Source organism: Sciurus vulgaris, assembly GCF_902686455.1.
Source record: "Sciurus vulgaris genome assembly, chromosome: 8".
Lineage (NCBI taxonomy): Eukaryota > Metazoa > Chordata > Mammalia > Rodentia > Sciuridae > Sciurus > Sciurus vulgaris.
In genome coordinates this window covers 16,848,126-16,865,364 of record NC_136468.1, presented here as the reverse complement: position 1 = coordinate 16,865,364, position 17,239 = coordinate 16,848,126, and the positions used below count along the sequence as shown (strand labels likewise).

Here is a 17,239-nt window from a genome sequence, read left to right as displayed (position 1 = left end):
GGTTTCCAAAACCTCTTATTTTTATTTTTTTTATTGTAAACAAATGGGATACATGTTGTTTCTCTGTTTGTACATGGAGTAAAGGTGTACCATTTGTGTAATCATAAATTTACATAGGGTAATGTTGTTTGATTCATTCTGTTATTTTTTCCCTTCCCCCCACCCCTCCCACCCGTCTTTTCCCTCTATACAGTCCTTCCTTCCTCCATTCTTTCCCCTCTCCCTAACCCTAACTCTAACCTTAACACTAACCCCTCCACCCCCCATTATGTATCATCATCCACTTATCAGCGAGATCATTCATCCTTTGGTTTTTTGAGATCGGCTTATCTCACTTAACATGATATTCTCCAATTTCATCCATTTGCCTGCAAATGCCATAATTTTATCATTCTTTATGGCTGAGTAATATTCCATTGTATATATATATATATCACAGTTTCTTTATACATTCATCAATCGAAGGACATCTAGGTTGGTTCCACAATCTGGCTATTGTGAATTGAGCAGCTATGAACATTGTTGTGGCTGTATCTCTGTAGTATGCTGATTTTAAGTCCTTTGGGTATAGGCCAAGGAGTGGGATAGCTGGGTCAAATGGTGGTTCCATTTCAAGTTTTCTAAGGAATCTCCACACTGCTTTCCAGAGTGGCTGCACTAATTTGCAGCCCCACCAGCAATGTATGAGTGTACCTTTTTCCCCACATCCTCGCCAACACCTGTTGTTGCTTGTATTCTTGATAATCACCATTCTAATTGGGGTGAGATGGAATCTTAGGGTGGTTTTGATTTGCATTTCTCTTATTACTAGAGATGTTGAACATTTTTCCATATGTTTGTTGATTGCTTGTAGATCTTCTTCTGTGAAGTGTCTGTTCATTTCCCAAAACCTCTTATTGAAAAGAGAGATCAGAATTAGCAGCACCCAGAACAGACAATATGCAGCCATAAACCAAATAGCCCCTATGGAGACGTTAACAATAGTGTCATAATAAACAGAGAGGATGAGTTCAATTATTATCTACAGTATAGATTTGCAATAAGGTCTGCAGTTTCTAATGGAGGACAAAGAGGATGGGGAAGGATATAGGAATAACTGTTAATCTACACTATAACAGTCATATACTATCCAAACTTCCCAGTGTTCAGTAGCCTGATGCATGAGAAGTACCTGACAATGAGCTTCCAGTCTCCAGCAGGCATCTCAGGATGGGATTTGCCCCAGCTAAAGATGGGAGCTTCTGCTTCCAGGATAATCCAACTTGGCCGCTCTGGCGTCCAAATATGTTGGCAAATGGGGAGCTGCAGTTCTGGGCGTGGGCATGGTTGGGCTGAGGGGTATTGGAGGCAGTGCTTGGTCAGTCAGGCCAGGGTCCTGGAGATTCTGGGTGTTCTCAAAATGGTGGCAGCCACATGTAACCAAACCTGCGGGTACTGTAACAGTTGACTTCTAGGCGATAGCATGCAGCTGGTCATCTGCTGGCAGCCTGTGAGTGATCTGCAGATTAGTGGCAAGTGGACCTCGGGTTTTGAATGACGGGCAGGCAAATGGGCAAATGCTGGATGATAGGTGGCAGTCAGTGAGCAATTTACACTCAAAAAGTAGGCGATATGCAGGCAGACTGTGGGTGATCAAGGTGGATAAATGGGGTAAACAGCAGGGAATCTAAGAGCAGCAAAGACTGCCTCACAGAGAAACAGATATCCTCTGCTTGATAACCTGAGTTATGAATCAACAAGGAAGACTCCCTGTAGTCCGCCATCTTGGATCTCCCAGTATTCTTAATATAAATTGTAATGAATGTAGTTTAAATTTCTTTACAACTTAATAAGTGAATGAATAAACAAAGATAAACAATAATACCCTAAATACAGATGCAAGTGACTCTCATGAACAGATGTTAAATCTTACAGTGAGGAAGGAGTAGTGTGTCAATTAAAACTATACCAGGATAGCTATTTTTCACCTGTTAGGCAAAAATCCAAGTTTATCAAGCTACTCTATCAGAGACTTTGAGAAATTGAATGTCATACATTTCCAATGAGGGTACATTTGGCAGTTTCTAATAAAATTGCAGATCCTTTTATCTTTTGACCCAAAAATCCATTTCTAGGAATCTATTTTGAGGGTATATCTGCCATGATTATAAAGTGATATGTAGATAAAGTTATTCATTGTAGTCATTTATAATATAAAAAATAGGAAATAAGCCATCAGAGGGGATTTGCTATATAATCATTATACATTCACACATGGGGGGGGGAGTTAAACCTTTATTGAATATGGAATGATCACCAGAATATATATATATAATATATATATATACACATATATATAAAGTGAACAACAGCAAGCTGCTCTACAGTGTATCATAGTTAGCTACTTTTTGTATATGTAAGAAAGAAGAAACATTTTTGCAAAATGAACTAATAGAAAAAAAAAGTGTTGGAAGAATAAATTAGAAACTATGGTTTAAATAAAAACGGTTACCTGTAGGAAAGTGGAATAAGAGGAATGAAATTAAGTAATAAGAATGGAAGTTTTTGAACTTACGTAAATATTTTACAACCAATCTTGCATTTCTAGAATAAACCCTACTTTCTCATGATATATTATCTTTTACATATATTTATTTCTATATTTGCTTTTCTGATATTTTTGTTAATCTTTGTTCCTAAGAGATATTGGTCTCTAATTTTTTTTTCCTATAATGACTGTGTCTAATTTTAGTCTTAGGGTAATACTGGACTCATAAACAAGGTGGAAATTGTTCTCTATTTGCTAAAAGAGTGTTTAGGGATGATAGTATATTTTTTAAATGTTTAGTAGAATTCACTAAGTGGTGCCCTTTGATCTAGATTCTTCTTTGTGGAAAGGTTCTTTAATGCAAATTCCATTTCTTTAATTGATACAAGACTATTCAGGTTTTCTTTCTTTGTGGAGGTTTGGTGATTATGTCTGGAGGTTTTGTTTTTGTGGTCCTGAGGATTGAACCCAGGGGCACTCTACCACTGAGCTACTTCCCCACCACTTTTTAATTTTTTTATTTTGAGACAGAATCTTGTTAAGTTACTCAGGCCAGCCCTCAAATTTGTGATCCTTTTGCCTTAGCCTCCTGTCTGAGAGTACAGGCATGTGCCACCATGCTCAGCTATCTAGTTTCTTGAGATAGAAGCTTAAATCATTAACTTAAAAATCATTCTTTTGTAACACATGAGTTATTTGGAAGTAAGTTGTTTAATTTCAAAGTGTTTAGGGATTTTCTAGTTCTGTTACTGATTTCTGAGTAATCTCATTTTGGTCATGGATTCTGGCTTTTTTGTTGTTTTAGTTTTTTTTGTTTGTTTGTTTTTTAGTTCTATAACATGTTTTATTAATTAGTATTATGTATCTTGGTGACTGTCTCATTCACATTTTGGGTGGTTTTTTTGGGGAGGGTCGGCGGTGGGAGGTTGAACTTAGGAGCACTCCACCACTGAGCCACATACATCCTCAGCCCTATTTTGTATTTTATTTAGAGACAGGATCTCACTGAGTTGTTTAGCACCTTGCTTTTGCTGAGGCTGGCTTTGAAATTGCGATCCTCCTACCTTAGCCTCCCCAGTTGCTGGGATTACAGGCATGCACCACCAAGCCCAGCTATGTTTTGGGTATTCTTTAAATATTTGTTGATCAGGTTATTTAAGTCTTGTTTTGTATCCTTAGTGATTTTCTGTTGATTGTTCTGTTATTAAGAGAGGGAGGGACTGGGTTTGTGGCTCAGGGACAGAGCTCTTACTAGCCTATGTGAGGCACTGGGTTTGATTCTCAGCACTGCATATAAATAAATAAAAAGTCCACTGACAACTGAAAAATATTAAAAGAGAGAGAGAGAGAGGAAGATCAAAATCTCTAGCTATAATATGGACTTGTCTGCTTTTCTTTTAGCCATATCTTTTTTTCTTTTCTTTTTTTTTTTTTTTTTGGTATTGGGGATTGAACTCAGGGCCACTCAACCACTGAGCCACATTTTGTATTTTATTTAGAAACAGGGTCTCCCTGAGTTGCTTAGTGCCTTGTTTTTACTGAGTCTGTCTTTGAACTCACAATCCTCCTGTTTCAGCCTACCCTGTTGCTGGGATTACAGACATGCACTACCACTCCTGGCTCCATATCATTTTCTGTTGTTATGTGTTGTGAAGCTCTGTTAATTAGATGCATGTGAATTTGGATTTTTTTCTTGAATAATTGAGCTCTTTATCATTATGCAGTATTCTCTGGTGGTAATTCTGTTTCTGAAATCTATTTTGTCTGGTATGAATTATGAAGTCCTCCAAAGTTTCATATTGGAAAACATTGATATGCACTGATTACATTTCAGCCCATTTCATCTGGGGCTGCATTTTTACTATTTGCCTAAGTCCAGTGAGTCAGAACACACACACACACACACAAGTACACAAGGCATTTTTATCACTCACAAATAAACAACAAGGGACAGAAGAAGCAGAGAGTGCATTTCAAACCAGGCTTGATGAAGGCTTGATGAAGCTGCCAGGTAGATGAAATCTTGTCTGTGTACTGCAGGGACCACAGACAGCAGTCTACCCCAGATTTTATACCCCGGAGGCAACATGATTCAGTGGACTAAAGCCCTGAAGGACATGCTGTTTCTAAGGGGGACAGGAATAGAAATCAGGTTGGTCCAGTCAGTTCCTCCATTTCTCATGATGTTGCATCTTTAGCACATTCTACAGATTCTTGAGAATTACAGCTGAGAAAGGGGGAAGAACTACCTCAGTCTGAGGCTGCCTGGAAAACTGAACATGTTTGTTGTTTGAGTGTGTATCCAACCTGTTTTTTAAAACCTCTATGTATATTTAAAGAAGGTTTTTGGGCTAGGGGTGTAGCTCAGTGTTAGCACACTTGCATGACCCAGTACTGCCCCTCACCAAAAAAAAATAAAGTATGTTACTTGGAGAAAGCATTTACTCGAGTCTTTTGTTAGTCAGTTGTGAACTGTGTAAGAAGTCAGTCAATGATGGACTGTATATATGCTGTGATCCCATAAGATTATGTCACATATTGCATTTGTAGCCATTTTAGTTTGTGTAAGTACACTGTAATGTTCACATAATGACAAAGCCTAAGGACACATTTCTCAGATCATATCCTCAGTGCTAAGTGTTACATGACTATGTGTGTAACAATAGCAAGCCGTTAATTGTATGACAGGACCATGGACAGAGCACTAACATGCATTCCATGGGTTCTCTCCTTTTTCTCCCATCGATGTCAAAATACAGTTGCCTGACTAGAGGTGATCCATCTCATGGTCCAGTCATTAACTCACTGTGTCTGTGATCCACCATGTGTATTAAGAGATCTTAAATCTACATGTCTTTTGTAGGGCTGGGCAAAGAAGTGCCAACTATTCCTAGCATATAATGTCAAATGATAAGCCCTGAATTATGCTTAGATTTTAGAATCTAAAACTTCTCAAAAGGAGATAACAAATCATACTCAGATCTCAAAACCCCAAAGCTTAAAACTTGTCATTTGTGGAAAAATGAATAAAAATAGATACTAGTAAGTTCATTTAAAAAAAAATTTTTTTAGTTGTCAATGGACCTTTATTTCATTTTTATGTGGTACTGAGAATTGAACCCAGTGCTTCACACATGCCACTGAGCCACAAGCCCAGGCCTAGTAAGTTTATTTTAAATCATTACTTTTGTAAGGGAATAACTAGTGACCTGTCATCGTTTGCCCCCAGCAGTCATGCTTTATGACTTTACAATTATCTAAGCATACTTCATGATGCCAGCAAACACAGAATCTTAGATTTAAATGGGTAATGAACATAAGTCCTCAATAGGGCTTTTCCTTTAAAATTCAGAAAAATATAACAGTAGTTTTAGTAGTTCTAATTTTAAAAATAGGTGGCTTCCTTGTTCTAACTTGTTTCCAGCACATATTCTTAACAGTATCCTTACTGTTCATTGTTGACAAAGTAGTTTATAGCATTTGTTTTCCTATTTCTGGTTTACTGACTCCTTGTTTACTTGTCTGATTTCAGATTTTCCCTTTTCCTAGGATAGTGTGTCAAAAAAATCAGTTCCCTCACCCAAGCAGAGCATTTATGGCATCATATGTAATGTTTTGTTTTTGTTGTACTAAAATGGTCAACCTGTGGTATTGGAATGAAACTCAGAGGTACAAATTTAGAATTCAACAACATTTAATCCCATTTGTTTCTTAGGTAATGGCATATTTGTAGACTCAGAATTAATTCATAGCCTTAATAGATCATACTCTGAGGGAATCCAATAGATAGGTGACACTGGTAATTTTGGGAAAAGTGAAGTATTCACCATCTGTTCTTAATTGGAGAGTAAGAAACTTAATGCACAAGTTTATCAGGTACCAGCCTAGGTTAGACCCTTTCTTTACATTTACTTCTATAATCCTTTAAACAATCCCGCCTCAAAATTAATCCGATGACCATGAAATATTTAGCACAATAAATAGAACACAGCAAGTTCTCAATATGGTTATAACCATCATCATCATTAACAGTTTTTATAAAGAGGAAATTGGTGACTCAAAAAGATTGCTTAGGAGTTTGGAGTAATTGGCAAAGAGGACAAATGTAGGTCTGTATGGCTATGGAAGAGCCATGGGTAGGGATGGAAGAAAATACATACTGTGCTTTTAAAGAAATAATAGGTTAAGGTCGGAGGAGTGAGTTTACCTTCTGTCCTTTTGTGGTGATCCCCAAGAGTCTCATTCTCTCATCTAGTTTATTCCTTGAGACATCATAGCGACCTATCTTTTATGATGCATCTGGTTTCTGTGGTTGGTAAGAGTCTTTGGAAGATTTTGGTGGTGGGGGAGTAGGAAAGAACACTTACTGTACTTTTAATAGGTCACGAGCGAGTACAGAGTAGATCTTCCCTTTATCCCCATGATGGACCCTAACAGTCTCACTATCACTACTACTCCTGTGTTCTCTATGTCTGTAATCTCATCAGTTTTAGAATATTATATAAATGAAATCTTTTATCAGTCATCTTTCCAAATTGGATTTTTTTCCCCACTCAGTGATATCTTAACATCTGTCCCATTTATTGTATATGTCAACGGTTGCTTCCTGGGGCTGTGGTCCTCTAAGAAAGCACTCTGCCACTGAGCTACAGCCCTTTTTAATTTCATTCTGAAATAGGAACTTGCAATCCTCTTGCCTCAGCCTCCCAAGAAGGAGAGATTATAGGTCTGTGCTCTCAGACACAGCTAATAATCAGTTGCTTTTTTTTTGCTGTCTATACTCCATGAAGTAGTTTGCTACAGTTTATTTTTATGTAGACTGATTTAAGTTTATTTCTCTGAAATGCGTAGGAGTGAGATTATAGAGTTATGTGGTAAACATGTTCATTTTTTAAAGAAACTGTCGAAGGATGTCCCAATGTGGTACCTGTTTTACATTCCTTTTGACAGTGTGTAGAGGAATTTAGTTTTTCCTCATTTCACCAGCATTTGGTATTTTCACCACTTTTTGTGTGTTCTAATAACTAATATTCTAGTATTCTAATAACTATTATCATGGCCTTAATTTGTATGTAACTAACAATAAATAGTATGTATCATCTTTTCATGTGCTTATATGCCATGTGTCTATCTTCATCAATAAAATATCTCTTCAGATCTTCTCTTGTTTACTCTTTTATTTCTTTTCTTCTTTTTAGAGACACAGGATCTTGCTATGTTACTCAAACTTCTGATCCTCCTGCCTCGGCTTCCCTACTAGATGGGATTATAGGCGTGCATCATTATGCCCAGTCTTTAGTGTTGCATTTTGAAAGTTCCAGATAGATAGATAGATAGATACATAGATAGATAGATAGATAGATAGATAGATAGATAGATAGATAGATAGATAGATAGAAAACCTTTGTAGACATAAAGTTTGCAAATGTTTTCACCAAAGGTCTATTTGTCTTTTCCTCCTCTTTACAGGGTTTTTTGAAGGGCAAGTTTTTAATTTTGATGGAAGACAGATTGGTTCAATACTTTCGTTTTTTGGTTTTTTTTTTTTTTTTTTTTTAAACAAATGGGATACATCTTATTTCTTTTTGTACATGGAGTAACAGCATACCATTTGCATATTCATACATTTACATAGAGTAATGATGTTTGATTCATTCCGTTATTTTTTCCCCTTCCCCCATCCCTCCCACCTCTCTTTTCCCTCTATACAGTCCCTCCTTCCTTCATTCTTGCCCCCCTCCCACCCCCCATTGCGTGTCATCATCCACTTATCAGTGAGATCATTTGTCTTTTGGATTTTTTAGATTGGCCTATCTCACTTAGCATGATATTCTCCAATTTCATCCATTTGCCTGCAAATGCCATAATTTTATTATTCTTTATGGCTGAGTAATATTCCATTGTATATATATACCACTGTTTCTTTATACATTCATCAATCGAAGGGCATCTAGGTTGGTTCCATAGTCTGGCTATTGTGAATTGAGCAGCTATGAACATTCATGTGGCTGTATCTCTGTAATATGCTGATTTTAAGTCCTTTGGGTATAGGCCGAGGAGTGGAATAGCTGGATCAAATGGTAGGTCCATTCCAAGTTTTCTAAGGAATCTCCATACTGCTTTCCAGAGTGGCTGCACTAATTTGCAGCCCCACCAGCAATGTATGAGTGTACCTTTTTCCCCACATCCTCTCCAACACCTATTGTTGCTTGTATTCTTGATAATCACCATTCTAATTGGGGTGAGATGGAATCGTAGTGTAGTTTTGATTTGCATTTCTCTTATTACTAAAGATGGGGAACATTTTTTCATATGTTTGTTGGTTACTTGTAGATCTTCTGTGAAGTGTCTGTTCATTTCCTTAGCCCATTTGTTGATTGGGTTATTTGTATTCTTGGTGTAGAGTTTTTTGAGTTCTTTATATATTCTGGAAATTAGTGCTCTATCTGAAGTATGAGTGGCAAAGATATTCTCCTACTCTGTAGGCTCTCTCTTCGCATTGCTGATAGTTTCCTTTGCTGAGAGAAAGCTATTTAGTTTGAATCTATCCCAGTTATTGATTCTTGCTTTTATTTCTTGTGCTATGGGAGTCCTGTTAAGGAAGTCTGAACCTAAGCCAACAAGGTAAAGATTTGGACCTACTTTTTCTTCTATAAGATGCAGGGTCTCTGGTCTGATTTCAAGGTCATTGATCCATTGTAAGTTGAGTTTTGTGCAGGGTGAGAAATAGGGGTTTAGTTTCATTCTGTTGCATATGGATTTCCAGTTATCCCAGCACCATTTGTTGAAGAGGCTATCTTTTCTCCATTGCATATTTTTGGCACCTTTGTCTAGTATTAGAAAATTGTATTTATTTGGGTTTGTGTCCGTGTCCTCTATTCTGTACCATTGATCTACCTGTCTATTTTGGTATCAATACCATGCCGTTTTTGTTACTATTGCTTTGTAGTATAGTTGAAGTTCTGGTATTGCGATACCCCCTGTTTCATTCTTCCTGCTAAGGATTGCTTTAGCTATTCTGGGTTTCTTATTCTTCCAGATGAATTTCATGACTGCTTGCTCTATTTCTGTAAGGTACGTCATTGGGATTTTAATTGAAATTGCATTGAATCTGTATAGCACTTTTGGTAGTATGTCCATTTTCACAATACTAATTCTGCCTATCCAAGAACATGGGAGATCTTTTCATCTTCTAAGGTCTTCCTCAATTTCTTTCTTCAATGTTTTGTAGTTTTCATCGTAGAGATCTTTTATCTCTTTGGTTAGATGGATGCCCAAGTATTTTATTTTTTTTGAGGCTATTGTAAATGGAGTTGTTTTCCTCATTTCCCTTTCAGCTGTTTCATCATTTGCATATAAAAATGCTTTAGATTTATGTGTGTTGATTTTATAGCCTGCTATTTTGCTGAATTCATTGATGAGATCTAGAAGTTTTCTGGAGGAGGTTTTTGGATCCTCTAAATATAGAATCATGTCATCCGCAAATAGTGACAGCTTAAGTTCCTCTTTTCCTATTCGTATCCCTTTAATTTCTTTAGTCTGCCTAATTGCTCTGGCTAGAGTTTCGAGGACAGTGTTGAATAGAAGTGGTAAAAGAGGACATCCCTGTCTTGTTCCCGTTTTTAAAGGGAATGGTTTCAGTTTTTTCTCCATTAAGAATGATGTTGGCCATGGGCTTAGCATAAATAGCCTTTACAATGTTCAGGTATGTTCCTACTATCCCTATTTTTTCTAGTGTTTTGAGCATGAAAGGGTGTTGTATTTTGTCGAACGCTTTTTCTGCGTCAATTGAAATAACCATATGATTCTTATCCTTAAGTCTATTGACATGATGGATTACGTTTATTGATTTACGAATGTTGAACCATCCTTGCATTCCAGGGATGAACCCCACTTGATCGTGGTGCACAATTTTCTTAATATGTTTTTGGATGCGGTTTGCCAATATTTTGTTAAGGATCTTTGTATCTATATTCATCAAGGATATTGGTCTAAAATTTTCTTTCCTTGATGTGTCTTTTCCTGGTTTGGGTATGAGGGTGATATTAGCTTCATAGAATGAGTTTGGTAGGGTACCCTCCTTTTCTATTTCCTGGAATACTTTGAGAAGTATTGGAATGAGTTCTTCTTTGAAGATCTTGTAGAACTCGGCTGAGAATCCGTCTGGTCCTGGGCTTTTCTTGGATGGTATATTTTTAATGGCTTCTTCTATTTCATTGCTTAATATTGATCTGTTTAAATAGTGTATGTCCTCCTGGTTCAGTTTGGGAGGAGCATATGTCTCTAGAAATTTGTCAATGTCTTCGGTACTTTCTATTTGGTTGGAATACAGATTTTCAAAGTAGCTTCTCATTATGTTCTGTATCTCAGTGGTGTCTGTCGCGATATTTCCTTTTTCATTACAAATTTTAGTAATTTGAGTTTTCTCTCTCCTTCTCTTTGTTAGTGTGGCTAAGGGTGTGTCTATTTTGTTTACTTTCTCAAAGAACCAACTTTTTGTTTTGTCAATTTTTTGAATAGTTTCTTTTGTTTCAATTTCATTGATTTCAGCTCTGATTTTAATTATTTCCTGTCTTCTACTACGTTTGCTATTATTCTGTTCTTCTTTTTCTAGGGCTTTGAGCTGTAATGTTAGGTCATTTAGTTGTTGACTTTTCATTCTTTTCTGGAATGCACTCCATGCAATGAATTTTGCTCTTAATACCGCTTTCATAGTGTCCCAGAGATTTTGATAAGTTGTATCATCATTCTCATTGACCTCTAAGAATTTTTTAATCTCCTCCCTGGTATTTTTTGTTATCCATGTTTCATTCAATAGCATATTATTTAGTCTCCAAGTGTTGGAGTAATTTCCCTTTTTTATTTTGTCTTTGATTTCTACTCTCAGTCCATTATGATCTGACGGAACACAAGGCAGTATCTCTTTTTTTTTTTTGCATTTCCTAAGGGCTGCTTTGAGGCATAACATATGGTGTATTTTCGAGAAGGTTCCATGTGCTGCTGAGAAGAAAGTGTATCCGCTCGTTGATGGATGGAATATTCTATATATGTCTATTAAGTCTAGGTTATTGATTGTGCTATTGAGTTCTATGGTTTCTTTGGTTGGATTTTGTTTGGAAGATCTATCTAGTGGTGACAGAGGTGCGTTAAAGTTGCCCAGAATTATTGTGTTGTGGTCTATGTGATTCTTGAAATTGAAAAGGATTTGTTTGATGTACAGGGATGCACCATTGTTTGGGCATAGATATTTACTATCATTATGTCTTCCTGATTTATGGTTCCCTTAAGCAGTACGAAATGCCCTTCTTTATCCCTTCTGACTAACTTTGGCTTGAAGTCCACTTTATCTGATATAAGGATGGAAACCCCCGCTTTTTTACTGAGTCCATGTGTGTGGTAGGTTTTTTCCCCATCCTTTCACCTTTAGTCTGTGGATGTCTTTTTCTATGAGATGAGACTCTTGCAGGCAGCATATTGTTGGGTCTTTCTTTTTAATCCATTCTGCCAGTCTGTGTCTTTTGATTGATGAGTTTAGGCCATTAACGTTCAGGGTTATTATTGAGAAATGATTTGTATTCCCAGTCATTTGGCTTATTTTTGGTTTTTAAGTTGGCTTGGTTACTCCTTTGAGTGTTTTTTTTTTTTTTCCTCTAAGGTAGTTCCTCCCTTTGCTGACCTCCATTGTTGTTTTTCATTTCCTCCTCATGGAATATTTTGTTGAGAACATTCTGTAGCGTAGGCTTTCTATTTGTATATTCTTTTAACTTTTGTTTATCATGGAAGGATTTTATTTCATCTTCAAATCTGAAGGTTAGTTTTGCTGAGTATAGGATTCTTGGTTGGCAACCATGTTCTTTCAGAGCTTGAAATATGTTGTTCCAGGCCCTTCTAGCTTTTAGAGTCTTGGTTGAGAAGTCAGCTGCTATCCATATTGGTCTCCCCCTATATGTAATCTCATGTTTTTCTCTCGTGGCCTTCAAAATCCTATCTTTATTTTGAATGTTAGGCATTTTCATTATAATGTGTCTTGGTGTGGATCTGTTGTGATTCTGTGCATTTGGTGTTCTGTAAGACTCTTGTATTTGATTTTCCATTTCATTCTTCAGGCCTGGGAAATTTTCTGATATTATTTCATTGAATAGGTTGTTCATTCCTTTGGTTTGTATCTCTGTGCCTTCCTTAATCCCAATAATTCTTAAATTTGGTCTTTTCATGATGTCCCATAGTTCTTGGAGATTCTGTTCATGATTTCTTACTATCTTCTCTGTTTGGGCGACTTTATTTTCAATATTAAATATTTTGTCTTCATTGTCTGAGGTTCTGTCTTCCAAGTGGTCTAGTCTGTTGGCGATGCTTTCCATTGAATTTTTTATTTGGTTTATTGTCTCCTTCATTTCAAGGATTTCCATTTGGTTTTTTTGAGAATCTCTCTTTTTTGAAATGATCTTTTGCTTCCTGCAGGTGCTCTTTCAGCTTATTGGTATTATCATTCATTGCCTGCATTTGCTCTCTTACCTCATCCTTTGCTTCGCGAATCATCTTAATCATGTATAATCTGAAGTCCTTTTCTGACATTTCTTCTAACATACTGTCATTGGATTCTATTAATATAGAATCTAGATTTGTTTGGATCATTTTCTTCCCTTGTTTTTTCATGTTGTTCATGTATCTTCCCCTCTAGCGCTGCAGATCTGGGGTATTGCAGATTTCCCCCTATAGGCTTATAGTGGCCCTATAAGTTTCCAAAATCCTTTCTTTAAGGGGAGATCAATATTAGCAGTGCCCAAATCAAACACTATTCAATCCTAGACCAAATAGCCCCTATGGGGACAATAACAAAATTGTCATAATAAACAAAGTGAGTTCAAATATTATCTTCAGTAAAACAAACAGGTTTGCAATAAGGTCTTCAGTTTCTAATGGAGGACAAAGAGGATGCAAAGGGATGTAGAATGTGGCTGTTAATGGGATAAGAAAAGAATATACAGAAGTTCTAGAAAATAGAAAGGGTGAGAGTGTAATCAAAAGAAATTGGATGTTAGCATGCAAAAAAGGGAGAAAGAGACTCTGAGGGAACAGGTAAACAAAAGGAAAAGAGAGCAAGAAAAGTAAAGAAATAAAAACTTAAATTTTTTAAAAAGGAGAAAAAATTAAATCTACTGTGTAGCAGTCATATATTAATGAAACCTCCCAGTGTTCAGTAGCCTGATACATGAGAAGTACCTGACAATGAGCTTTTCAAGCCTCCAGCAGGTGTCTCAGGATGGGATTTGCCCCACCCAAAGATTGGAGCTATGGCTTCCAGGATTATCCAAGATGGCTGCTCTGGCTTCGATTTGTGTTGGCAAATGGGGAGCTGCAGCTCAGGGGTGGACGTGGTCAGCTGCAGGTCCTGGAGACAGGATGCAGTTGGTCCGGCAGGGGTCCTGGAGGTCCCGTGTGTTTTGTGTGGTTGTGGGATCCTGGAGGCCGGGTGCAATCAGTCGGTCTGGGGTCCCGGTGATAGGACGCAGTCAGTTGGTCTGGGGTTCCTGGCGGCAGGGAGCAGTCAGTCGATGTGAGGGCCCCAGAGGCAGGGAGTCAGGTCAGGCTGAGGGATCCTGGAGATGGGGCTCAGTCAGTCTGGCCAGGGGTCCTAGGGGGCCTGGCTGTTATCTCAAAATGGCGGCAGCCAAGTGTAGTCAAACCTGCAGGTACTGTGACACAGAACTTCTAGGCAACAGCAGGCAGCTGGTGCTCCACTGGCAGTGGGCGATCCGTTTGCTGCCATTTGCATTTTGTTAAAGGGAAACGGAATAGTGTTTCTTCCACTCCCAGAAACTCTGATTCCATAGGTCTAGAAAGAACCACAGTTCCTTGTTCATTTAAAAATATATGTGGTTCTGTATATATCCCTGTTTAAACACCACTCCTAGGGAAGTTGCAAAACAGAAAAATAGTAGAAATGGGGATCTTTATTTTGGGAGAGGACATGTCACTTAAAATTATGAAGATTTAAGCACCATTTAATGCATTTCGAGTATAACATGTAAATAAAATTATAATGTACATAAATTGAATTGCTTATGAACTTGAACAGGCATGAATTCTAAATGAGTGGACATTGTAGAAGAACCCATTTACATTGTAGATAAGACATGTTGTTTAGTACTCACTATATTTATATTAAAACTAGATTGTAATTCTGTTCTTCACAGTTGGAGTCATTCGATGCCCAGTTTGCAGCCAAGAGTGTGCAGAGAGACACATCATAGATAATTTTTTTGTCAAGGATACTACTGAGGTTCCCAGCAGTACAGTAGAAAAGTCTAATCAGGTAAGTGGGTAACTTTTGAACTTTGAGCTTGTACCACCTTTTGATAAGGCACCTAAAATGCTGGAGGAGTCAAATTTTAGACCATTAATCTATGAAGTTATATAGTTTTTTAAATGTATATAAATAATAATGAATAGTTCAATTTAGGAAATAAAAGAGTACCAGTATAAACGCCCCTGCTTACATACCTGTATTCCCATCCTCTCCAGAGAAAAACATTATTCTATATTTGACATTATTGCATTTCTTAGTACTTAAGTATATATTGACAGATTTTAATTTCAATCTCCTTTTTTTACTTTTTTCTATTTTAATGATACATATGAAATACATCATGTCTTTGATTAGTGAGGAGTCTACATTTTTAGGAAAGTTGTCTTTTTACATGGTACTATTCTGAAAGCCTCATTTGGTAGTATTGTCTTAGGTGTTGGATTTGTAAATACAATGGTATCTTTCTTTTCTTTCCTGCTTCCATAACCCATGCATAGAACATATCTATTGGCCCCTTAAATCTGGACGTCAGGTCCCTAGGCATGGCCCTTGATACCATAGCTAGGGTTAGCTCTACTGAGATGAATCCCACAGCATGTACTAAGTATAGCATATTTGTCTACTTGTGGATCATGATTAATCAGTGATTTCTCTAGGCAGTTCCTTTCATTTGTAACAGAAGATCTGGGAAGAGACTAAATTTGGTCAGGGAAAAATGATTATCAGCTGTTTTTAATCAGAAAATTGTACGGTGCACATGCCTATGTTGTGTGCTCTTTCATTTTCAGCTTTTTGTTTCTCAGGGGTAGTACTGGAATATATAGGGTCACTTTATAAATGAGCATAGCCATTACTAATTAAAATTATTTTTGTACTGGGCATGTAGCATATAGACCTTTTGCCTAGCATGTGCAAGACCTTGAGTTCTATCCCGAACGCCCCAAAGTAAAATTCTTTTTGTTGTTTCAAAAGTATCTACAATTCTTCCTTAATATGAACTTTTATTAAAGGCCAAAATAGTGCTTCCTTCAGGGGAACTTTCTAATTATTGTGAAATCAACTTTCAAGAAAGAACAGAAATGGGTTGGAGGTGCAGCTCAATGGCACAGTGTATGCTTAGCGTGCTTGGGGTCCTGGGTTCAGCCCCCAGCTCCCAAAGCGTGGAGGGAATGGAACTGGTTTTGAAGACCACAGTATGGGCCCTATGAGTGCCCATCACTATTGGGTTAGTCAGTTTTCTAGCCCTTTCATGAATATAATCTAACAAAGTCTTTTTATTAGAAAGACAGACAATGTAAGTATTTATTGACATTTCTAAGTCAAATTTAGAATTAATAGTGTTTTACTTTTTTGATTTTATATGTGTATCTCTTTTGTACTGGAAACCTTGGTTCTTTATTAAATTGACCATAATTATTTTCTCCAGGAGAAATAAATATCCACTGTATATTATATTTGTCTTGGTGCAATAAGAAACTATTTTAATTCTTAAAATAAAGAATTATTAACTAACTGTAAAGTTGGCTTCTGAAAAGATCAAAAGAATATTCTTAAAGTATCACTGGGGTGGCAACTTTCGGGAAGCAACTGAGGAAACAAAAGCAAAGGATGCCATTATTTAAAGTTAGAAACTTAGAAGAAGGAGTTTGTGGAACTTCTCAAACATTTGAGGAGTCGGTACAGCATGGCTGGTGCTGGGGTCTGAGTGTTCAGCTTGGTACTCAGACCTCTCAGTCCTTGGTGCTGGTTGCCAAAAAAAAAAAAAAAAAAAAAACTGCTTCTAGGGCTGGGGTTGTGGCTCAGTGCTAGAGTACTTGCCTACCATGTGTGAAACACTGGGTTCAATCCTCAGCACCACATAAAAATAAATAAAGTGAAATAAAATAAAATAAAGCTATTGTGTCCAAGTACAACTAAAAAATAAAAATAAAATAAAAAAATTAAAAAAACTGGTTCTACTAGTATTGGGAAATCTTCAAACTAGAGTTGACTATTCTATAAGAAGGACCTGCTGCTCCTCGGGGGAAGTAACCTTGTCTGGAGTGATGCTCCACAGAAATCACAAGCAAGCCTCAAGTCTCTTCTTCTGACATGCAGTTTCCTTGCAGACCACCAATTGTTAGAATCTAAAATGAAACCAACTGCAACACATAAACATAGTGGAATAAGAGTATATGGAAGAAGGCTGGGGTTGTGGTTCAGTGGTAGAGTGCTCACCTAGCACATGTGAGGCACTGGGTTTGAACCTCAGCACCACATTAAAAAAATAAAAAATAAAAATAAAGTGTGTATTGTGTCCATGTAAAACTTTAAAAAAATTTTTTTTTTTAAAAAGAGTATATGGAAGAATAGAGTTGAAACCTAAAGGAAATTGTAGAGTGCAGCAAAACAGAAAGCAAGAA

The 17,239-nt window shown here is 37.1% G+C and overlaps 1 protein-coding gene across 2 annotated transcripts in view; it reads left to right on the top strand.

Moving 5' to 3' along the window:
- TRIM24 (tripartite motif containing 24) overlaps positions 1-17,239 on the top strand; it is a 102,604-nt gene that overhangs the window by 34,710 nt on the left and 50,655 nt on the right. For both annotated transcript variants that reach the window (XM_079150099.1, XM_079150098.1), the window contains exon 2: positions 14,725-14,843. In XM_079150099.1, coding sequence (XP_079006225.1) covers positions 14,725-14,843 — 119 coding nt within the window. The remainder of the gene's footprint in view (positions 1-14,724; positions 14,844-17,239) is intronic.